The 24,024-nt window shown below is 46.0% G+C and overlaps 1 protein-coding gene across 1 annotated transcript in view; it reads right to left on the bottom strand.

Annotated features, from left to right (window-relative positions):
• LOC137029164 (uncharacterized) overlaps positions 1 to 24,024 on the bottom strand; it is a 178,636-nt gene that overhangs the window by 118,445 nt on the left and 36,167 nt on the right. The window contains exons 18-22 of the mRNA XM_067398702.1: positions 20,561 to 20,663; positions 14,968 to 15,038; positions 14,749 to 14,888; positions 7,368 to 7,586; positions 7,204 to 7,255 (exon numbers count right to left, since the gene is read on the bottom strand). Coding sequence (XP_067254803.1) covers positions 7,204 to 7,255; positions 7,368 to 7,586; positions 14,749 to 14,888; positions 14,968 to 15,038; positions 20,561 to 20,663 — 585 coding nt within the window. The remainder of the gene's footprint in view (positions 1 to 7,203; positions 7,256 to 7,367; positions 7,587 to 14,748; positions 14,889 to 14,967; positions 15,039 to 20,560; positions 20,664 to 24,024) is intronic.

Genomic DNA, 24,024 nt, shown 5'->3' with positions numbered 1-24,024 from the left:
CTAAATTTAAATGCTACAAGAACTGGTCACACTTTTTTTTTTTTTTACAGTGCTGTAGTTACACATTACTACATGTACTCACTATAGTAATAACTGTAAATTATGCATAATTGCAAGTAACTAACCCTAACCCTAAACCAAACCCAGAACCCTAACTGTAACTCTATAGTAAGTACATGTAGCTAATAAACTTATTAAACTTACAGTACTTATTTGAGAAATTACAATGTAACTGTAAAAATAAAGTGTAACCGAAGTACCTAACTAACTATTAATATGCAGTAAATTAGGAGTTCATTGAGGCATGAGTTGTATTTAAAAAGTGAATATGTGTTCCTCATTCTGAAGTGTTACCATTATCGATAACACTTTAGGGTAACACACACTGCATGACTAATTAGGAATTACTGAAGAACCAATAGGTAATTCTTCATCAACACTTAAAGGTGCCCTCGAATGAAAACTTGAATTTATCTTGCCATAGTTAAATAACAAGAGTTCAGTACATGGAAAACATACAGTGAGTCTCAAACTCCATTGTTTCCTCCTTGTATAAATCTCATTTGTTTAAAAGACCTCCGAAGAACAGGCGAATCTCAACATAACACTGACTGTTACGTAACAGTCGGGGTGTACGCCCCCAATATTTGCATATGCCAGCCCACGGTCCCAACATTATCATTATGAAAGGCATTAGACAAAGGCAAAACGTCTGGATGTGCATAGCTGAATCAACAGACTAGGTAAGCAAGCCAGAACAACAGCGAAAAATGGCAGATGGAGCAATAATAACTGACATGATCCATGAACATGATATTTTTAGTGATATTTGTGAATTGTCTTTCTAAATGTTTCGTTAGCATGCTGCTAATGTACTGTTAAATGTGGTTAAAGTTATCATCGTTTCTTACTGTATTCATGGAGAGAGGAGCCGTCGCTATTTTCATTTTTAAACACTTGCAGTCTGTATAATGCATAAACACAACTTCATTCTTTATAAATCTCTCCAGCAGTGTGTAATGTTAGCTTTAGCCACGCAGCATAGCCTCAAACTCATTCAGAATCAGTGTAAACAATATAACAGTATACAATACTCACACAATCCGATGCATGCATGCCGCATGCATGACGAACACTTTGTAAAGATCCATTTTGAAGGTTATATTAGCTGTGTAAACTTTGTTAAGGCACTGTTTAAGGCAAGCGCGATCTCTGTGGGCGTGGACCACTGGATTTAAAGGGGCCACAGCATAAATCGGTGCGTTTATAATGATGCCCCAAAATAGGCAGTTAAAAAAATTAATTAAAAAAAATCTATGGGGTATTTTGAGCTGAAACTTCACAGACACCTTAGACTTATATTACATCTTTTAAAAACATAATCTAGGGCACCTTTAAGTTAGTATCTAAAGTAGCATTTTCCTAAGTTAAGAACGCCCGCCATCTGCTTCTTGTCTGGCTCTCTTTTCGAGGGAAGAGAGTTCAGTATCTGGACCTGGTGGTTCGGTCCCGCTTGCGCTGAGGCAGAGCGGAGACTGAGATCACGGGGCTTTCAGATGGAGCTCTCCAAACAGTTTGAAAGGGGTGTGACCGCTTGTGAGAGTGAGCTGGTAGAGGATGCATTGTCATCTGCATCCTCAGGTCCAGCAGTGAGTGCACTTTCAGCCAAGGAGGATAGAGAGGGTGAGTTTACTGAATCGTCTCATCCACCCTGTCCCGTGTACACCGAGCTGTTAGAGATTATGGAATGTGCCGTCAGCAGACTAAAGTTGCCATAGCAGCTCGTTAGGAGAGAGACCAGCGTGCATTCAAAAAGAATGATGATTGGTTTCTCTCTGGCCATAATCCTACAGCTAAAGTGAGCCTTCCATTCCTTTCTGACGTGCATACTGAGGATGAGGCAGCATGGAAGAACCCAATTCCTAAAAAAAAAAAATGCTTAATACTGGGGCAGCAGGTTGAACTGTTTGAGGTTGTGTTGGGTTACTATTTAAATACTCATATATTGGAACTGTTACCAGGTCTTTTTTTTAAAGTACTAATGTATTTCTTTAGACCACTGTTCCCTGTGTAGGATGTGTGTGGGCGTTCATCTAGATTAGGAATGAGGTTTTTGTTTATCTAATGTAAAAATATAATAATTAGGGCCCTGAAGTTCCCTGTAGGTTGGCTAGTATGATTTTTAGAGAGAGAAATACCATTTGGATCTTCTTAGGTGAGTGTGCTGGTTTTCGCTTATTGTATGTTCCCTAGTGAGATCACACTCCTTTGTATTTCTCTTTATTAGCGAGTAAGCTGGCTCTTCCCACTTCAGAGTGGTTTTGAGGCCGTTGCTCTGTTGCAGGCTGGCCCTCTTCAGGCCGCCTTGATAGCCACCTCAGGGTAGAATAGTTTGTCACCTCTCCTATAGGTTCAGAGGGATGTTTTTGCAAAGAGACGGGCACTTTGACTTCAGATAGATTAAATGTCTAGCGTCGGCCCATGGGGCTGCCTGATATTGTTACCTGGTTAGCGTCACTCATCCTAAGATTAATTTAGGATAGCTAAGGCTTTATAGTATTCTTTAGCCACCTTAATGTGTTATTTTGAGTGATTTTGCCTCCTCTCAGCTGAGAGTTGCTCTGTAGAGGCCGCAGCTCTGAGGTGCACCAGGTAGATCTATGTGCTGTGGGCAGGCGCTCACTAGGGATAGTGAAAGCAGTCTGTTGTACATTCCTGCCTCTGACACCTCATTAGTAAGTGTAGATTCCCTTTTGTATCCCTAGCGCTGGCCTCCTCCCTTGAGAGTTGTCTGGCCAAGGCCCGCCCCCCTTCTGCATGGTGCAGAGTGGTGTAGAGGCAGAATAGATGGTTCCCTTTTCTATTGTTATTATTAATGTTTGCTGCGGCCTGCATATTGGAATTTGAGCTCAGGTAGGCCCTCGCTAGGCTCCTCTTAAGCCCGCTGAACTAGCGTTCAAGCGTTGGGTTGAATGTGGTTGTTTTTTCTATGAAAAGCCCCTATTACCCTGGTGTTGAGTACAGATATTATTTCTGTCATGATGAAGTCTTTGTGGTTGGCCTCCACCCTGTAGTTTTCTCAGTGTTAGGCGGAGAGTACTCCCTTGTAAACAAGGTGTTTTCTGAGTGCTTTGCTTATAGCTCTTTTGTTTTTGCTTATAGCACCATTGTGGCTCAGGTCAAGCGGTATTTGACCTTCACTGCAGGCTGGTCATTTAGTGCGCTCCCTTGTAGCTCAGCATTGCCACGAGCTGACACCCGTGTTCATCTGGAGTAGTAGGCCCAGGGGGGCCTCCTCCAGGGCGTGTTGGTATATGTTTTTTTACTCCCCTTGAGTCCACCACTCATTGGCGATGTGATAGGTCCCAGGCATTGTTTCAATAGTAAAACTATCTCTGCTACTAGACTTGCTATAAGGTAGTAGGCCTTGACAGGCCTCCCTTCAGAGTGAGTCCCCACCATGTTGGGCCCCTAACAGCCAGCACATACACTGTCATGTAGCTGGCCTTAACAGGTCGTCCTGAGGCTAGTCACCAGCAGTGTGGGTATCTGGCAGTCAGCAAATGCTTGTTTTCAGTTTGTTGGCCTTAGCAGGCCGCTCTGAGAATTAGTAAGCCTTCCTGTGGACGAGCCCAAGGTTGCAAGCTTTGGACAGCAGGCTAGACTTACTATCAGGTAACTGGCCTTAGCATGCCTCCCTGTGTATTAGCAGGCCTCCCTGAGAGCCAGCCCCTAATAAGTGGGTGCATGGCAGCTAGCAATGACTACATCCTGTCAATTTGCCATCAAGATGTTCAGCCTTAGTAGGCCTCTCTGAAGGTGAATTCCCCACAGTATGGTTACTTCTCTGCCAGTAAAGACTTGATACCAGGTGGTTGGCAACTGTTGGCCTCCCTGATGCGAGTCCCCAGCAGCTGGGTATCGGTCAGCAAGGTCTTGTTATCAGGTGGTTGGCCTTTCTGGCCTCCCTGAAAGTGCACGCTACTAAGTGTTGCTGGCTTGGCTAACCTTATTTAGACTTTGTTTTTAGCCTGGTCAACCTAATAGGTCGAGCTGATACTCTCCTCACTCTGAGGGTGGGGTTTGAGTACTTAGCTTCCTAAGTCTGGTCAGAGTTTGAAAGCTTCCCTCAAAGCCTCCCAGTTAGATCAGCCCTTAAGCTGTGAGCATTCCCAATCATGAGGGTTCATTTTTAGAGTGCATAGCCTCTTTAGCACCTTGAAACATAGGTGCTTTGTAGATTGTAGGATCAAGCAGAATAACTCCCCTTGCTTGCAAGGAGTTGATTTACTGCCCTTTCTGCAGTCCCTCTTTCTGGATGTCTCTTCAAGAGACTTATGTATCTAAAGAGTCTGTTTATGAGGAAACAGACAGGTTGTTGGCAGACTAGGTTAATAGTTCAGCTAGAAGCCAGGTCAGCCTCCCTGATGCCTCTTTCTACTTTCTAAAAAACTCTTTCTACAAAGAAAATCTGCATTGAATTGTTCCAAACAATTTAAAACTGACTTATCAAACAGTTTTCAACTCCATACGTTTTATATCATGTCCACGCATACTACCTGTAACCAGTTATGCTTTAGAACACCCACAATTCATGTAAATGTGATAACTTTTGGATGCCTGATTGAAAGTATGCCTTATTTGGAATTAATTTAAATCTCTAATGTATGTTTAAATCATGACTTGAATGAAATCTGTGTAAAATGTATCATATTCCATTTAATAGAAATTATGTATCACAACATCAATTCTCTGCACGCCGAGCAGGAGTTTCCCATTTAAAGTTGACTCAAGCAAGAACCTCCAGATTCTGAAGCTGTACTGGTGCATTTAAATGAATGATTCATGGTTCATTCAGGTCAGGTCTTTTGAAGTGCATATTTTGCTAGAAATGCTCATCATATCATTCTCGCTCTTAAAACTCTTTCTCTCTCATTTCCTTTCTTTCTGCAATGCGTATGAATGTTTGTGTGTTATGTGTGTTTGTGTGTTAGATTAGTTTGTGTTACAATAAATAAAGTTTCTTGTAGACTTTAAAAAATAGTGTTTTGTATTATGTGCTTGTAAAATTTAATGTCTTAAACTGTCGATCTTGTTACCGAGCTATTAATTAGTGTTTTCACAATAGTTGGATATTCACATCCTCTACAGAGCTTATTACGATCCGAGCAGATGAACGCTGGACGATTCAGTTGCTCGTCGTAAACTAAATGACTTTTTATAATTTCCTATAAATTATTTTATTTTAGCTAATTTTGGTCCTTACATCATGTTTAACAAAATCAAAGAATGAAATGTATTTTCACTTTCCCTCAGTCATTCCCTCATTCATTGCCTTGCATACTGAAATTTATTCAATGGTAATGTGCAGTGTTGGGTTACTTCAAAAAAGTAATTGATAACTAATTACTAATTACATTATCAATGTTGTATTTAAAATACTTTTTTAATTGCTCTGTCTGAAAAGTAATTTAATTACTCAATAAGTAACCTATTACTAATTACTTCTTAAAATCCCAATAAACCTTGACCAGACAGACAATAGAAAGGAAACTCTTAATAATTTAACATCAAACATGGAATAGTTTAGCCTTTTATTGCTTTTTAAAACATTTTAAATTTATTAAAACATATATTATAATACTTTTACTTACTTTATAATACTTTTTTTTTTTTTAGTAACAAATAGGGATGTCACAATACCAAAAATCTAGTAGTCGGTACCAGTACTACCAATAGTGCACAGTACTCGATACCAAAGTCGATACCACGGTAAAGATATTTAAAAATACGAATTAAACCATGCTGTATATTTTTTTCAGCTAGGTCTAATACTCAGTGTTGGGGAGTAGTTAACTACATGTAGCGACACTACTAGTTTAACTACATTTTTCATTTTAGTAGCTTGTCAGTAGTTCAGCTACTAAATGTAGCTTTTCCAGTAGTTAACTACTTTTACCAGCAAGTAGCTGTGTAGCGTGACCAAAAGCTACTGTACAAGCTACATTCCGTTTTGCGTTCTGATGAGCCTGCAATTCATTGAAGCAGCACAACGTCTTGCACAGCATCTTTATTGCAGTCTCAAATGTATGCAAACTATTTCATTACAGCGGTGAGTCGGGTGACCCGCAATAGTTTAATCTTTACGGCCACAGTTTTATAATGAACTTAAGATCACTAATGCTGTGTTTTGCGTCATTATATTGCCAAAGCATCCGTCAATTGAACAGTAAACAAAATTGCGTAATACTTTAGCTTAGTGCGCTTAAAACGCGGCAAAGCCTCATCTATTAAAATAGATTGCACGGGTTTCAGAAGGAAATGCACTACGTTCACGCAAGAAGCACGATTCACATCTCAAAGCTTTATCACTGCTGTGAGTTTAACCTGCATTTTTCTGTGAATCCAATTTAAGTTGCATATATTTTATTCTTGCATGGGTGCAGGTCCGGTTCCAGAATCAAATCATATTAGTCAGGATGCTATAGTGTAGTGCAGATGTAATGTGTAAGCAACTGCTCCACCAAAACAAGAATAGCAATGTATACAGTGAAACATTTAAGATTGTCATTATCTAGATTTTCAAAAATATTGATACAAAAATTCGAAAGTTTTTCTAGTCTGCATTTACATTGCTTATTATTATTATTATTGCTGCATATTTTTGTCCCGTGTTATGGTTATGGTATCAATATTGATATTCATCTCAGTTATAGCTGTCTGTACTACACAATGCGTCTCTTACATTGTGTCTACACTTCGTCAATGAGAGGCTTCACAAGCGTGCAAACTCAGTGCAGAACAAGCACTCTGGCGTTTCTTTCGGTGAGCAAATTCTACAACTTAGAAAGGGCCACAAGTCAATGTAATTGTGTTTGACTGTTCATTAGAAGCTACATCATAGTTATTTTATCTATTATTCTTAGTAGAAAATTAATAGTAGTTCTTCAGGAGGTATGACAGGACTCATTAGTTACTAGATAACTGTTAATCATAAAATTCTCCTTAGTAGTTAACAGAGTAGAGACTTAAGTGTTACCTATTAGTTCTTAGTAATTCCTTATTAGTTATGTAGTAAGTAAGAAACAGTATTCTAAAGTGTTACCCATCATTAATGAATAACTACACAGGAACTAATAAGTAACTACTGACAGAACAGTATTCTAAAATGTTACTGGGTGATCAAACGGTAGCTAATCTCACCATTCAGATTAATAAAATAAGTCTGCTCTTCTCTTATTTCCACTCCCTCATTCTGAGACATGAAGAGAAAGACAAAAGATAGATGTTAGGATCACTGAAATAAAATAAAAACTACAAAGGATATGGGATAAATTTGGGTATTTTGATATTCCACTTCCCCTTACCTTGACCAAGAGCATCTTTTGAATAGAAGCCACTTTTGTTTTGCTTTCTTCATCATCATAAACTTCAATAGTGATAGGGATTTGGCCTGTTACCGTGGGAACAGTAGGGAAAGTCACAGTTTGAGATGACTGTTGTTCCAGACTGATTCTGACAGTGGAAGAGGAAGATGCTGACCCGGGTGAACAAAGACCATCCACTTGTTCCATTTGCACAACAAGCTGACCATGAAAGTGATGAACAATATATTAATCTCAGAAATAATTTAGAATGAAGTCAGTTATAAAGGACAGATAGAAATAAGTTACTTAAGGTAACAACTGCAACTTTTTCCAAATTAAATGTGTGTTTGCAAGCTATGAATTTATGATTATTTATTTAAACTGCTCTATTATGAAAAGAACTACTCTATATTTAGCCTTTCATTCAGACCGTTTTTACTTGTCTAGTTGATATTTTCTGCAATTAATTTTGAGAAATTCTGATTTGAGAAGTTAGATGATTGTATTTCGAGGAATTAAATGGCACAATCACCATCTGGAAATGGACTTTAGGAGTTAATTGAGATGGCTTCTCATGCAGTGGCCAGATTACAGCTAGACTGGCCACAAGAGAAAGAGCAAGTGCTCTAAGTTAGAGCAGATTTCTATCCAGTGGCCAGGGGGAGGAGCATCAGCGATGGTCTCTCCCCTTCTTCAAGGACCCTCATAATGAAGTGACTCGTTCAAGGGGGAAACCTTATTCTTCATGTGTCTTTGTGCCCTCGATGTCAGCTTATTCGACTATCATGGGTGCAAGAGCATGTGGTTATGTGATGATGCCCATGTTGGAAGAGATGCTTGTGGGTTATCTCTTCTGGGAGCTCATCATCACAAAAAGTCATACACACATAAATCGCCAAGGTGGACTGCGTTTGCACTGTCTTTGGACTCAGGGCAAGTTCCTGTCCCTCAGGTTGATTTACACCCCTGGGAATTTATATGTGGAAGCAGATTTGGGAATGATTTTATAAAGTAAAGGTGGACCTCTTCGCTTCATAGGAAACAGCACAATGTCCCCTCTACTTCTCTATGAATCCTTCACTATCTTCCTAAAGTTGCAGTCTTGACTGTGCATCCGATTGTTCTTGAAGCCTTCTGTCCTCAGCCATTCACTACACTGGTGCAGAAGAAACTTCACCTACTGTGTCCAGACTTACGTCTACCTCACTAGCTCGTGGTGTAAGTCAGAGCAACTTTTCATTTGCTATGGGTCGTGGATGGCCGCCACCAAGCAAACAATGTCATACTGGGTGTGGGATGCTATTGCTATAGAATGAGAGGTGTGCGATCAAGCTTTGCCTCTAGGAGTTGGGGCTCATTTCACCAGGGGGGTTGCATCCTCCAGGGCTTTGGCAAGAGGTATGTGATGTGGCAGACTGGTCCTCTCCTCACACATTTATCAAATTTTATAATTTAGATGTTCATATTACTTCAGACATCTCGACATCCCAAGCTCATTTCTGAGGCCTTTCTTGTGTTTGTGCATACACACTACACAACCTTGAGGGTTCCAGACACTTACAGTGCAGCAGCATTGGTATTCTCGTTCCCATAGCACTAACACTAACTGGTATTCTCGTTCCCATAGCACTAGCTTTTGAAATGGAACGTCTCTGGTTATTGATTGCAACCCTGTTCTCTGAAAAAGTGTTAATAAGATGCTGCGCTGCATTGCTGCACTGGGGACATGTTCAGGACATCTCTTCAGACAAAGTGACATGAAAGCGCACCTGTTTCACATCTATTTACAGCCACTCACGAGTGTGCATCGTCATCGTCAGAGGTTATTTAAAGCAAAGTTCTTGGTGTATTTGCCACACATACTTCACAACCAGTCAAAGAAAGATCTTTTTCCATAGCGCTAACTCAGTGCAGCATCTCGTTCCCACTTTCTCATGGAAAAGGGTTACAGTTAAGTAACCTGAGACATTTCAATGAATGAATGAATTTTATAATAAATAAAAATATTATTATTATAGTAGACTAGTAAAATGCTTCTTCTGTAAAAGCATACAACAGTTCCCATTCAGTCAGTCACGTTCGACGTTACGTCGATACTGACGTAATGGGGTCTCGCTAGGGAGCCCAATCACCTCCAAGGATACAAAACAAGCCAATGGGAATTGGCCTGTGAGATTTACATGCCGGGCCCCTCCCCCGGCATCCGGGTATAAATAGGGCCGGCATACTCACCTTCATTCATACTTTTGCTTCGGAGCCGATCGGATCGGATCTGCACAGTCACCTCTTAGAAGAGCGAATTTCAAAAGAGCAAAAAACAGCAATTATAATTGCTATAGGACAAGATCCTAAAAACAGCAATTTTAATTGCTACTTGGCTGTTTTTTGTTCCTGGTGGCTGCTCGAGTCTCTCCAGCTGGTGGGAAGGCACGCTCAGCGGTGGGTGTGACGGCGCGCTGCCCACAGGACGGTGCCACACTCGTCCCTGGGTGCTTCGGCTGGTGAGGTATACTGAAAGAGCAAGCACGGGCGATCAGCGTCTTTTTCAAGATGTCTTTTCGTCCGTGTGTTTCTGGATGCGGTCGTTTCCTGACCTCCTCTGACGGCCATGATCACCGCGGGCATCGGGCTTGAGTGGAACCCTCCACCCTGCCCCGAGCGCTCGCGGTTGGATGATTGGTTTCTGGGTTCGGGGCGCGGCACCCAGCCGCGTCCCGCCCCAGTGCCTTTCTTCCCGGAGGTGCATGAGGAGCTCCAGAAGACCTGGCTGGCACCTCATACGGCCAGACTGCGGTCCTCTGCCTCCTCCACTCTCACTACCCTCGATGGTGGGGCCGCCAGGGGATATGTGGACATTCCACAGGTGGAACGTGCGGTTGCGGTGCATTTATGCCCGCAATCGGCGGCCACCTGGCGGAACCGTCCGCGTCTCCCGTCCAAGGCGGGTAAGACCATGGCCGCTCTCGCGGCCAAGGCTTACTCAGCTGCTGGACAGGCGGCTTCTGCCCTGCACGCCATGGCGATTCTGCAGGTCCATCAGGCGAAAGCGCTGAAGGACCTGCACGAGGGTAGTGCTGACCCAGGAGTGCTTCAGGAGCTGCGCGCCGCGACCGACCTCGCCCTCCGGGCGACGAAGGTCACGGCACGTGCCCTGGGTCAAACGATGTCCACCCTGGTGGTCCAGGAACGGCATCTCTGGTTGGACCTGGCTGAGATGAGGGAAGTCGACAAGGCTCGCTTTCTTGACGCCCCCATCTCCCAGGCTGGCCTCTTCGGCGACACCGTCGAGTACTTTGCCCAGCAGTTCTCGGCGGTGCAGAAGCAGACGGAGGCCATCAAACACATCCTGCCCAGGCGTGATGATGCCACCAATCCGCCTCGGGCTGTGCCTCTGTCTGCTCCTCGCCGAGGGCGTCCCCCTGCGGCTCAGGCTCCTGTGAGGTCAGAACCCTCTCACTCTCCTCGAGCCACCCGCAGGAAGGCCACGCCCCCCGGCCAGGCCGCCAAACCGCCTTCCAAGAAAAAGAAGAAGGCGAAGAAGCGGCCCTGAGACGGGAGACCCGGAAGTTTTGGAGGTTGCCACGGAGACGGTGACCGCACCGCTCCCTCCCCCTTCACAGGCTCCCGTTCAAGATGCTCACCGTGAAACGCATTCTCACGTGCGTTCGCGCCCAGGATTGGTTTGCAGCTATCGACCTGAAGGACGCGTACTTTCATGTCTCGATCCTTCCTCGACACAGACCGTTCCTACGGTTTGCGTTCGAGGGGCGGGCATATCAGTACAGGGTCCTACCCTTCGGGCTGTCCCTGTCTCCTCGCGTCTTTACCAAAGTCGCAGAGGGGGCCCTTGCCCCACTCAGGGAAGTGGGTGTTCGCATCCTCAACTATCTCGACGACTGGCTCATTTTGGCCCAGTCACGAGAACAGTTGTGCGAACACAGGGACCTGGTGCTCAGGCACCTCAGCCAGTTGGGGCTTCGGGTCAACCGGGAGAAGAGCAAGCTCTGCCCCGTGCAGAGCATCTCTTTTCTCGGTGTGGAGCTGGACTCGGTCAATATGACAGCACGTCTCACCAACGAGCGTGCACAGTCGGTGCTGAACTGCCTGAACTCGTTCTCGCGGAAAACAGCGGTCCCACTGAAACAATTTCAGAGGCTCCTGGGGCATATGGCATCCGCAGCCGCGGTCACGCCGCTCGGATTGCTTCATATGAGACCGCTTCAGCACTGGCTGCACGACCGGGTCCCGAGGTGGGCATGGCACCGTGGCTCACTCCGTGTGGTCATCACACCGAGTTGCCGCCACACATTCAGCCCGTGGTCGGACATTGCTTTTCTACGGGCCGGGGTGCCCCTAGTGCAAGTGTCCAGGCATGTTGTTGTCACAACAGATGCCTCTGCCACCGGCTGGGGTGCCATATGCAGTGGCCAGTCGGCGTCGGGGTCCTGGACAGGATCCCATCGCCATTGGCATATCAACTGCCTCGAGTTGCTGGCAGTACTCCTTGCGCTGCGCCGGTTTCGACCGCTGCTGCAGGGCAAGCATGTACTGGTCCGGTCGGACAACACATCGGCGGTAGCGTATATCAACCACCAGGGTGGTCTACGCTCCCGTCGCATGTCGCAACTCGCCCGCCATCTCCTTCTGTGGAGTCAGCGCCGACTCAGGTCGCTGCGCGCCTCCTACATCCCGGGCGAGCTCAATCGTGCGGCCGACGCGCTCTCACGACAGCTCACACTCCCGGGGGAATGGAGACTCCACCCCCAGGTTGTCCAGCTGTTATGGAGCCGGTTCGGGGAAGCACAGGTGGACCTGTTCGCTTCTCTGGAATCCGCCCATTGCCAGTTGTTTTATTCGCTGACCGAGGGGACCCTCGGCACGGATGCACTGGCACACAGCTGGCCCCGGGGCCTACGCAAGTATGCGTTTCCCCCAGTGAGCCTCCTTGCACAGACACTGTGCAAGGTCAGGGAGGACGAGGAGCAGGTCTTGCTAGTTGCGCCGTACTGGCCCAACCGGACCTGGTTCCCGGAACTCATGCTCCTCGCGACAGCCCATCCCTGGCGCATTCCCCTGAGACAGGATCTCCTCTCTCAGGGGCAGGGCACCATATGGCACCCACGTCCCGACCTCTGGAACCTCCACGTGTGGTTCCTGGACGGGACGCGGCAGACTTGAGTGGCCTACCGCCCGCGGTAGTCGACACAATCACTTCGGCCCGAGCCCCCTCGACGAGGCGCGCTTACGCTTTGAAGTGGAGTCTGTTCGCTGAGTGGTGTTCCTCCCGCAGGGAGGACCCCCGGAAATGCCCGGTCGGTGTTGTGCTTTCCTTCCTTCAAGAGGGTTTGGAACGGAGGCTGTCCCCTTCCACCCTGAAGGTCTATGTGGCCGCCATCGCAGCACATCACGATGTGCTCGACGGCAAGTCACTAGGGAAGCACGACCTGATCATCAGGTTCCTCAGAGGCGCCAGGAGGTTGAATCCTCCTAGGCCTCGCCTCATTCCCTCCTGGGATCTCTCCATCGCCCTCTTGGGCCTTCGGGGAGCTCCCTTCGAGCCCCTTGAGTCAGTCGAGCTGAAACATCTGTCTCTTAAGACAGTGCTCCTGACCGCGCTCGCCTCCTTCAAGAGGGTTGGGGACCTGCAAGCATTTTCGGTCAGCGATTCGTGCCTGGAATTCGGGCCGGACTACTCTCAAGTCATCTTGAGACCCCGGCCTGGATATGTGCCCAAGGTTCCCACCACTCCCTTCAGGGACCAGGTGGTGAACCTGCAAGCACTGCCCCCGGAGGAGGCAGACCCAGCCCTTGCGTAGCTGTGTCCCGTTCGTGCTCTGCGCGTTTACGTGGACCGCACGCAGAGCTTTAGAAGCTCTGAGCAGCTCTTTGTCTGTTTTGGAGGTCAGCAGAAGGGAAAGGCTGTCTCCAAACAGAGGTTGGCCCACTGGATAGTGGATGCCGTCGCCTTGGCGTACCAGTCCCAAGGCGAGCCGTGCCCTCTCGGGTTGCGAGCTCACTCCACTCGGGGTGTTGCTTCCTCCTGGGCGTTGGCGCACGGCGCCTCTGTTGCAGACATCTGCAGAGCTGCAGGCTGGGCGACACCAAACACATTCGCGAGGTATTATAACCTCCGAGTGGAACCGGTGTCCACCCGTGTGCTTTCTACTCGTAGTTAGCCATGGGTGTTCGCTTGCTGTGCCATTTCCCTCGGGAGAGGGAATGCGAGCACTGTTTTCGCTCCTCAGTTCAGTTCCCCGTAACGGCGAACCCTGTGGAGTTCCTCCTGCATCCTGCGGCAGCCAGACGCGGCGGAGGCGTCAGGCGCCAGGTCCAGTACTTGCGTGTATGCCCAGTTGGTCTGCCCTTGTACTGGACTAGATGCCCATATGCTGTGATTCCCCTCGGGTAATCCCATATGAGATTGTCCGCGGTAAGGTTTCCCTGACGGTAAACCCGTGTCTTTCCCTGGGCGGCTTCGTTTTTGCCCCGTCTCTGATTGCTAGTCGTTCCTCCCGAAAGGTAGGACCTACATCAGAGATCTTCCATATGCGTTACTGTTCTCAGACCAGTCCATATGTGTCTCCACACGTTACCTCCCTTCGGGCAGGGTGTGGTCTCCGTAGCTTTCCCCTCCTCGGGGAACGCTTTCCTGGCGTTTTTGTCGTTGCTGGAAAACGAGGGATTGAGTTCCGAAGCACTCTCCCCCGTGGGGTAGGAACAGCAGCTTCGATTTTTCCACAGTAACGCCCTGTCCTCTCCATCCCACCGGTATGGAAGACATTCCTGGGCTTACTCTGGGCGCTGGAGGGTTGCGGGTATGGGCCGCATTTGCACTTGGCACGCCTCAGCCTGCCAGCACCTGCCTCCCTAACACTCGTAACGTGGTTCAGTTGCTATGGCGTTTTCCACGGGACCCCATTACGTCAGTATCGACGTAACGTCGAACGTGACTGACTGAATGGGAACGTCTAGGTTACTAATGTAACCCCCGTTCCCAGAAGGAGGGAACGGAGACGTTACGTTCCCTTGCCATAGCTTTGTGCCACCGCTGAGCGGCCAGATACCTATCTCGGCTCCTCAGCAAAAATATGAATGAAGGTGAGTATGCCGGCCCTATTTATACCCGGATGCCGGGGGAGGGGCCCGGCATGTAAATCTCACAGGCCAATTCCCAATAGCTTGTTTTGTATCCTTGGAGGTGATTGGGCTCCCTAGCGAGACCCCATTACGTCAGTATCGACGTAACGTCTCCGTTCCCTCCTTCTGGGAACGGGGGTTACATTAGTAACCTAGACGTTATTATTGCCATAGTGGTACAATAGTTTAGTGAATTTACCCACTCAGTGTTCTGAGAAAAAGAAAAATGGATATTAAACCAAACCTTCTTTTTCATCCTTCCATAATTAATGATCACCACAACTATAGACAGTTGCTCAAAGCGTTTGACTGAATAGGGAAGCCTCAATGATATAAAGACTGGCTTGAATACAGGAACGTCAACAGGCTCTGTCACACAAAAACCTGTAAATAATAAAAGGTAAAAAGTTTAGTTATTTGGTGTATTAAAATTAAATTTGATAGCAGTGAAAGGGAAAATTACCATGAGATGGTGATACACTGAGAGCCTGGATTTCCCATGTTGTGATAGAGTGGGGTAAATTGATTGTGTACCTGGAAGAAAGACCTAGTACAATTTAATCACTATACAAGACCTTTGTAAACTCTAACAGTCAACACTGTTCCATAGGAAACATTTTTGTTACTGTCATGAATGAGGCTCCTTCGGCTCGTCCTCCGGACCGCCGGAGGGAGCCATCACCGGAATATTGAACTTCATTGATTCAGACTACATTTCCCATGGGCCCTCATTCCTGGGACTGATTGCACACACACCTGAACTCAATCACTCTCACCCAATATAACACTCTCACATAACACCCTCACGAAGTCTTGATTTGCCGAGGTGATCATTTCTAAGCGTTTTTCCCTGAGTACTGCCTTTTGTTACCGACTGGACTGTTTATCTCTGTTGAACCTTGCCACCTGCCTTGAACACTGCCTGTTATCTGGACTCTGATTGTAAGCTGCCTGTCTCGATCCTTGCCTGTTCCTCGACTCTGTTTGCTTGCCGCCTGTCTCGACCATTGACTGTCCCTGTTTATGCTCTTGACTAAAGTCTCACCTGTTTGTATACCTTTGTTAATAAAAGCTGCAAATGGATCCCCATTCTGTCGACCCATCATTACAGAAGACTTCGCCAACTAACGATCCAGCAGCTCTCATGCAGATTTCTTCTGAACTGAGTGCCCAAGCAAACCAACTAGCGGTGCATCAACACCAACTCAACCGGCTGACATCTCTCACGGAGGAACTGGTGAGAACGCTTCAAGGCCTCAGATTCACTCCCACCGAAGCAGCCGCACCACACGCTGCAGGCCCCGTGAGTTCCAACGAGCCAGTTACTCCCACAGTTAATCCTCGTCTAGCTCCTCCTGAGAAATTCGATGGCACGGCCGCTAAATGCAAGGGCTTCCTCCTTCAGTGTTCGCTGTTCATCAAACAGAAACCCTCCCTGTATCCCACGGATTCTAGCCACATCTCGCTGGTCTGTTCTCTATTAACTGGCAAGGCGCTGGATTGGGCCACTGCGGTGTGGAAAGATGACCACTGTACTTTCTCATCTTTTCAGGATTTCTTACGCAACTTCAAAGAGGTGTTCGAACATCCAGCTGGAGGGAAAAGTGCCGGAGACCAGCTTCTCTCACTCAGTCAAGGTAAACAAACCGCTGCTGAATATGCTTTGCACTTTCACACCCTGGCTGCACAAACAAACTGGGTCGAGGATACTTTGAAGCTGTTGTTCCACAGAGGTTTAACACTGGAGTTGCAAGCTGAGCTCGGTTGTCGAGACGAGGGCAGTTCGCTAAATAAATTCATTGAACTGGCCATCCATGTAGAAAATCTGCTGAGAACTCGACGTCCTGTTCATACCTCCACTTCAACCAGTTCAACTCCAGAACCCATGCAGCTTGGGTATACACCCCTACTCCCCGAAGAAAGAGAGAAGGAGGCATCTTCATCTGTGTCTCTACTGCGGTCAAGCGGGTCACGTCAAGATCAACTGCCCAGTTCGACCTCAAACCTCCAGTGCTAAAGTGGTGAGTTCATTCCAATCTCACAACTGCTTCAAAATTCCCATTCAACTTACCATCAATGTTCGATGTCATTCCACTCATGCCCTTCTGGATTCTGGTGCTGCTGGAAACTTTATGTCAGATTCCTTTATAAAAGGACTATAATATTCCACTAACCGACTGTAAATCCATGTTGACAGTGGAGGCGCTAGATGGGAAGCCCATCGGCGGAGGCAGAGTGGCCCATATCACCGCGGAGCTCACGCTGCAGATAGGAATTCTACACTCTGAAAAAATCTGATTCTACGTCATCCGATCACCCAACCATTCCGTTATCCTGGGATTACCCTGGCTACGAATACACAACCCTCACATCTCCTGGAAAGAAGGTCAGATTGTACAGTGGGACGCGCAATGTCACAAGAACTGCCTGAAAACTGTCACTCCTCTCCCTGTTCACAGTACCACACTTCAAGTAACCAGTTCCGAGAACCCTGACATACCGGCTGAATACAGCGACCTGGCAGTGGCTTTTAGCAAGGCCAAATCTACGGTACTACCTCCTCATCGTCCGGGCGATTGTGCCATCGACCTGCTCCCAGGCACCACTCCACCCAAAGGCCGCATTTTCCCACTGTCACAACCTGAATCAGCGGCCATGAAGAAATACATCGAGGAGGAGCTCGCCAAAGGGTTCATCCGTCCTTCTACCTCACCAGCCGCCTCAGGATTCTTTGAACGATATAACAGTGAAATTCCGGTACCCATTGCCACTGGTACCTCCTGCCCTAGAACAGCTCAGACAAGCTGCCTACTTCACCAAGCTGGATCTGCGTTGTGCTTACAATTTGATCCGAATCAGGGAAGGAGATGAATGGAAAACTGCCTTCTCCACGGCCACTGGCCACTACGAAACCCTCGTCATGCCGTTCGCCTGTCCAACAGTCCCTCTGTCTTCCAGTCCTTCATAAATGACGTCTTCCGGGACATGCTCAACCGGTGGGTTATCGTCTACATAGACGATATTCTCATTTACTCCAACTCTTATGAAGAACATGTTCAGCACGTCCGGGCGGTACTCCAACGACTAATTCACCATCACCTCTATGCCAAAGCCGAAAAAATGTGAATTCTATCGAACCTCTACAACCTTCCTGGGCTATGTGATCAGTCGAGAGGGCGTGGCCATGGATGACAGCAAGGTGAAGGCGGTACTAGAGTGGCCTCAACCTCAAACCTTGAAAGAGCTTCAAAGATTCCTGGGATTTGCCAACTTCTACAGGCGATTCATTTGAAATTTCAGTGGTGTGGCAGCCCCGCTGACATCAATGACTAAACGACAATCCTCTCGCCTCGTATGGTCCTCCGAAGCTATACAGGCATTCCAAGAACTAAAAGAACGTTTCACTTCAGCACCCATACTACATCATCCTGACCCTGAACTTCCATTCACGGTGGAAGTTGACGCTTCCAGTACGGGCATAGGGGCGGTACTATCACAACGCCAAGGTGATCCTGGTAAAATGTATCCCTGTGCATTCTATTCACGGAAACTGTCAGCAGCTGAGCGGAACTACGACGTGGGCAACAGGGAATTACTTGCCATGAAGTGCGGCACTTGAAGAATGGCGTTACTGGCTCGAGGGAGCGAAACACCCATTCACCATTCTAACCGACCATAACCTGGAATATCTACGGTCAGCTAAACGTTTGAATCCTCGGCAAGCTAGGTGGGCTTTATTCTTCACACGCTTCCAATTCACCGTGACTTACAGGCCAGGCTCAAAGAATATCAAAGCGGATGCTCTATCCCGACAGCACGAGGGGGTGGAACAGACAGAGCATGCTGACCGTATAATTCCCGACTCATTGTTGCTCGCTCCCGTTCAATGGGATGTAATCACTGAAATTACTCAGGCCAATGAACTCAACGCACCTCCACCAACATGTCCCCAGGATCGCCTCTATGTTCCAGCACCATTCCGAAACGGACTTCTGCACCAGGTTCACGATTTCCCCAGTTCTGGTCATCCAGGTGTCACAGCCACTATCCATTTGTTGCAAAATCGGTTCTGGTGGGACTCCATGCTTCCCGACACTGCTCAATTCATTAATAACTGTTCAAACTGTCAAACCTCCAAAGCATCCCATCAGGCACCTGCGGGTCTGTTACAACCACTACCAATTCCACAGCGCCCTTGGTCCCACATTGCGGTCGACTTTGTCACCGACCTTCCCGAGTCACAAGGACACACTACCATCCTTACGGTGGTTGACCGCTTGTCCAAAGCATGCAGACTTATTCCCCTAACCAAAATTCCCCACAGCATTCGAAACAGCAGAACTCCTGTGTAACTGGGTATTTCGACTGTATGGCCTACCTGAAGATATTGTGTCCGACAGGGGTCCCCAGTTCACGTCTCGGGTTTGGACTGCTTTCTTCAAAACCCTCAATGTAAACGTCAGCTTAACTTCAGGATATCACCCAGAATCCAGCGGCCAAACAGAACGCTTGAACCAAGAGTTAATCAGGTTTCTTCGCACATACTGCCAACACAACCAAGCAGACTGGAGTCGGTTCCTATTCTGGGCAGAATACGCACAGAAATTCACTCCGCAAACCAGCAACGGGAATCACCCCGTTCCAGTGTATCATGGGTTTCCAACCTCCGCTGTTCCCCTGGTCAGGTGAACCATCTGATCTGCCATCGGTTACAGATTGGTTGCAGAGAAGTGAGGAATCCTGGAACCAAGCTCACCATCATCTTCAGCGAGCTGTACTAAGGCAGGAGACGCAGGCCAACCGACACCGACGTCCCAATCCACAGTACGCCGTGGGGCAGTGGGACTGGCTATCTACCAGAGACCTTCGACTTCGACTTCCATGCCGTAAACTCAGTCCCAGGTTTGTAGGGCCCTTTCAAATTGTCAAACAGATCACACCAGTTTCATTTCGTTTAAGACTGCCTACTAATTATCGTATTTCTCCCACATTTCATGTTTCGTTGCTGAAACCCTCCGGGGGTCCGAGAGGGGAGCCAGAGGGAGCCGAGGCCCGCAACCCCCCCACCCATGATAATCGAAGGCGAGGAGGCTTACCAAGTACGTGAGCTGCTGGACTCCAGACGCCGGGGTGGCAGGTTACAATACCTAGTTGACTGGGAGGGGTACGGCCCGGAGGAGCGTTCCTGGGTCAGAGCGGATGATATCCTGGACCCCTCACTCACTGAAGAGTTCCATCGGATGCACCCGGAGAAACCGACCTACTTCGTCCTCCGGACCGCCGGAGGGAGCCATCACCGGAATATTGAACTTCATTGATTCGGACTACATTTCCCATGGGCCCTCATTCCTGGGACTGATTGCACACACACCTGAACTCAATCACTCTCACCCTATATAACACTCTCACATGCACACAGACCTCGCGAAGTCTTGATTTGCCGAGGTGATCATTTCTAAGCGTTTTTCCCTGAGTACTGCCTTTTGTTACCGACTGGACTGTTTATCTCTGTTGAACCTTGCCGCCTGCCTTGAACACTGCCTGTTATCTGGGCTCTGATTGTAAGCCGCCTGTCTCGACCATTGCCTGTCCCCGTTTATGCTCTTGCCCAAAGTCCCACCTGTTTGTATACCTTTGTTAATAAAAGCTGCAAATGGATCCCCATTCTGTCGACCCATCATTACAGTTACACTTTTTATTTTATTTTTTTTACTTTTTATTTTAGTACCATAGTTACATTGTAATTACTTAAATAAGTAGTGAGTACTACTAATCAACTACATGTACTTACTATAGAGTTAGGGTTAGGGTTTGGTTTAGGGTTTATGTAAATTATGTAATTATGCATAATTTACTGTTACTATAGTAAGTACATGTAGTAACGTGTAACTACGGCACTGTAAAATAAAGTATTACCAACATTTTATATTGTAATGACTTTTCTATGATAGTGTAAAGTGAGCACATTTTCCCTTAGACTCTCACAACTTATGTACTGTACATAAATGTAACATTTATATGTCTACTTTATAGTTACAGACAGAGAACCTACTCACCTAACTTTTCCTGTCACATCCATCTGCTTAAACTCAAAGCTTGGTTGGAAGTATCTGCGAACTGTTTCAAAGTCAAAGAATTCCTCTTCATTACAGTCAGCACCTGTGGGGGGTTATCAATAAATAAGTTTATCAATATTTATTGATAAACTTAATTCGAATTAAGTTTATCAATAAATATTAGAATATGCTGTGTATATTTTTATCACATCCAACAGTCTTTTAAATCCATTCACTTATTGTTAATGTTTTGTTTAATATTTTTATATTATTTATTATGATTATTATTATTAGGCTATCATTATTGGTTACTTTTTTTTTACATTTATCTATCTATGGACACTGGCAGCTCTGTGGTTCTCATGCTTTTAGATCTATCAGCAGCTTTTGATACTGTTGATCACTCTTCTTTGATATCAAGATTAAAGTCTTATGTCTTATATCTCTTATATCTCTCTGACTGAATTTTTTTAGTCAAGTTAGGTCAATTTTCCTCTTCTATTGCTCATCTAACCTGTGGTCTTCCTCAAGGATCTATCTTGGTGCCTTCTCTCTTTTCATGCTACCTTTGGGCTTGATTTTAAGAAGACATTGGGTATCTTTTCATTTTTATGCTGGCAATACCAAAATTATTCATCAAGAGAAATGATCGTTCTGCCTTTACATCCTTTTTTGCCTAGATGAAGTCAAATCTTGGCTAGCCCAAAATGTTCTATCTTTAAATGAAGATAAAACTGAGGTGATCGTTTTGGGCCCACTGATAATTCTCAGGCTACCAGCCTATATCTGTACGATTTATATAGATGACCACCGTATGATGAGGTGTGGACCTCTTTCTCCATGGAGGCCCAGAGAACCAGCCTCTCAAGACTGGTCTCCAGTATTACTCAAGCGACCAAGGGGCCAGAGAATGAACCTCTCAAGACTGGTATTACTCAAGCGACCAATTCAGTGCCCTGAAGTGGTAAACCAGCAGGAACATTTGAACAGATTGCTCTGGGACCCTCCTCAGAGGGGGCAAGCATCCCAGGGCTGCTACATTTCCAGGCAGACACTGAGACAAGGGCTCTCCAGAGACCGCTGCACCCGAAGCACATGAGGTGGCAGGTTTGGCAGAATGGTCTCCTGAGGTTACTGAAGTGAAATGGTCAATGACGTGTTAACCACTTCCTCTCAGAGGGGACTGCCCTCAGAGGCCTGAGCACCTGGACATCAGGCCCTCTTTTAAATGAAAAAGAAAAAAAAAAACCCACAAAGATACAACTGGCAGAGAAAGCTATGCTACCAAAGAGTCTAAAAGAGACATCAGCCCTTTGACACCAACCTCTAATGTGGGTGGAGTAATACGCCCGGTACCCTGAAATAGCTCACTGGGAGGGGAAGACCGAACATACTCATCTAATACCCTTCTCAGAGGGAGTGAGCCTCCCAGTTCTGCAAAATTCATGGACAGGCACTGGGCAAAACTCACTGGAAACTGCTGTGCCCCGAAGCACCAAAGGTGGTAGGCTTGGCAGAACAGTCCCCTGTGGACACCAAGAAAAAAGTGGCACCATATTATGACGTGCACTCTCCCCACGAATTGACAGCACTCTCATATAATTCCTCAGGATTAAATGCAGCCAAAGATCAACTATACAAGAAAACGGTCTGGATGAAAGGCTGAATATTGTAAATCTAACTTCTCAAAGTCAGATAGTATTGATCATTTAATTCCTCCGAATTAAATACAGCTGATCAACCAGACAAGTAAACATTGTCTGGATGAAAGGCTGAAAATATTATATTAACACAGACACCTAACTTCTCAAGTCAGATAGTGTTTATTTAATTCTTCAGAATTAAATGCAGCCAGAGATCAACCAGACAAGTAAACACAGTCTGGATGAAAGGCTAAACATAGTATATTAATACAGATATCTACTAACCAAAGTCAGATAGTCTAGTATTTATTATTTAATTTCAATATGCAAAGGAACATATATACAATAAAGGAATCATAAAATCATATTGTGCAAACACACATACACAACAGTTTGCACAAGACCAGAGGAACAAGAGAAAGGGAAACTCCCATCTGCTTAGTTGCCTTCGCAACTAAGCATAGGCAACAGTAGACCGTAAGCTACTGTTTACGGACTCGTAAATATATACTTTTTTTGTTTTTTTGAGATCCGAGCAACTAGATTTTTTTATTGTATAAGACTTTCTTCCCTCGAGAAGAAGCCAAAAGTAGCGGGTTCCCATAAGCAGGGGATATGTTTTATGTATATGCTTATGATAAAAAACTCCCCGCTCAGCAGATCCAACTCCTATATATATATATATATATATATATATATATATATATATATATATATATATATATATATATATATATATAGACGGCTCATATACTAGGCAGCTGAAGCACCAGGCTCTCGCTCCAGGGGGGATGAAACCACATAGCGGACTTCGGAACCCTAAAATGCTGCTAAATGTCATGGGTGAGGGCAGATAAAAGGCAGATCCCATCTCTGGAGGGGTCCATGCCATTAATTTGCGAACCCCACAAATTTAGTGAACCACCACAATGCCTCTGCGAAGAATCAGCACGAGTTCCCTCAAAAGGGAACTATTGTGTGATATATTTAAGCTAAAACAAACTATTAAAAATTGTTTTTTTTTCATAATTAAGCTAAAGCTAAAATTTAATATAAATAAATAGATGCAATTTAATGAAAAAAAATTATGAAATATTGAAACGTTGCATTGGCAGCAAAGTTGAATGAAATAAGTTGAATTAAGTTGAAGCAATAAAATTACTAAAACAATAAAAATGACAAAACACATAACATCTCGGTTACATATAATCCTCGTTCCGTGAAGGAGGGAATGGAAACGTCTCATTGGAGATAGACAGATGAATTGGGATCTCGCTAGAAAGACCAATCTACATCAAGCGTAACTAAAATGAGCCAATGTACATTGGCATGCAATTATTGCATTCAGCTGCTCTGCCTCGCAGCGTGGGTATAAATGAGTAGCAGCAAGTGCATATCAGGTTTTCGCTGAGGAGCCAAGCCGAAGTTAGTGACCCGGCACCCCAGCAGTAGTACAGCAGATGTTGCGACGGGATGAGACATCTCCGTTCCCTCCTTCAGGGAACGATTGTAACATATACGTAACTGAGACTTTCCCTTTCAGTCGGTCACTCTCGACATCTCATCGGCGATAGACCTGACAAATTGGGACCCCTGCCAAAGCACCAAAGGTACTGCCACCTTCCAGTGCCCTGTGTAAGACAGTTGGGCCCACTCGTGGATGGGAGAGATGAACACTGCTCACTCAGTGAACTTGGAATACACTGGGAAAGCATACCATTTCAAAGGAAAAGGCACACTGCGGAGGCCACATCCTGCAGGAGGTCTAGTAGAGTTTACATGTATGGACTATCCCAGTAGGGCCATCTTCATACAGAGGTC

The sequence above is a fragment of the Chanodichthys erythropterus genome, chromosome 2 (genome assembly GCF_024489055.1).
Source record: "Chanodichthys erythropterus isolate Z2021 chromosome 2, ASM2448905v1, whole genome shotgun sequence".
In the NCBI taxonomy this organism is placed as follows: domain Eukaryota; kingdom Metazoa; phylum Chordata; class Actinopteri; order Cypriniformes; family Xenocyprididae; genus Chanodichthys; species Chanodichthys erythropterus.
The sequence above is the reverse complement of the archived record's forward strand: the minus strand, read 5'-3'. Positions and strand labels throughout refer to the sequence as shown.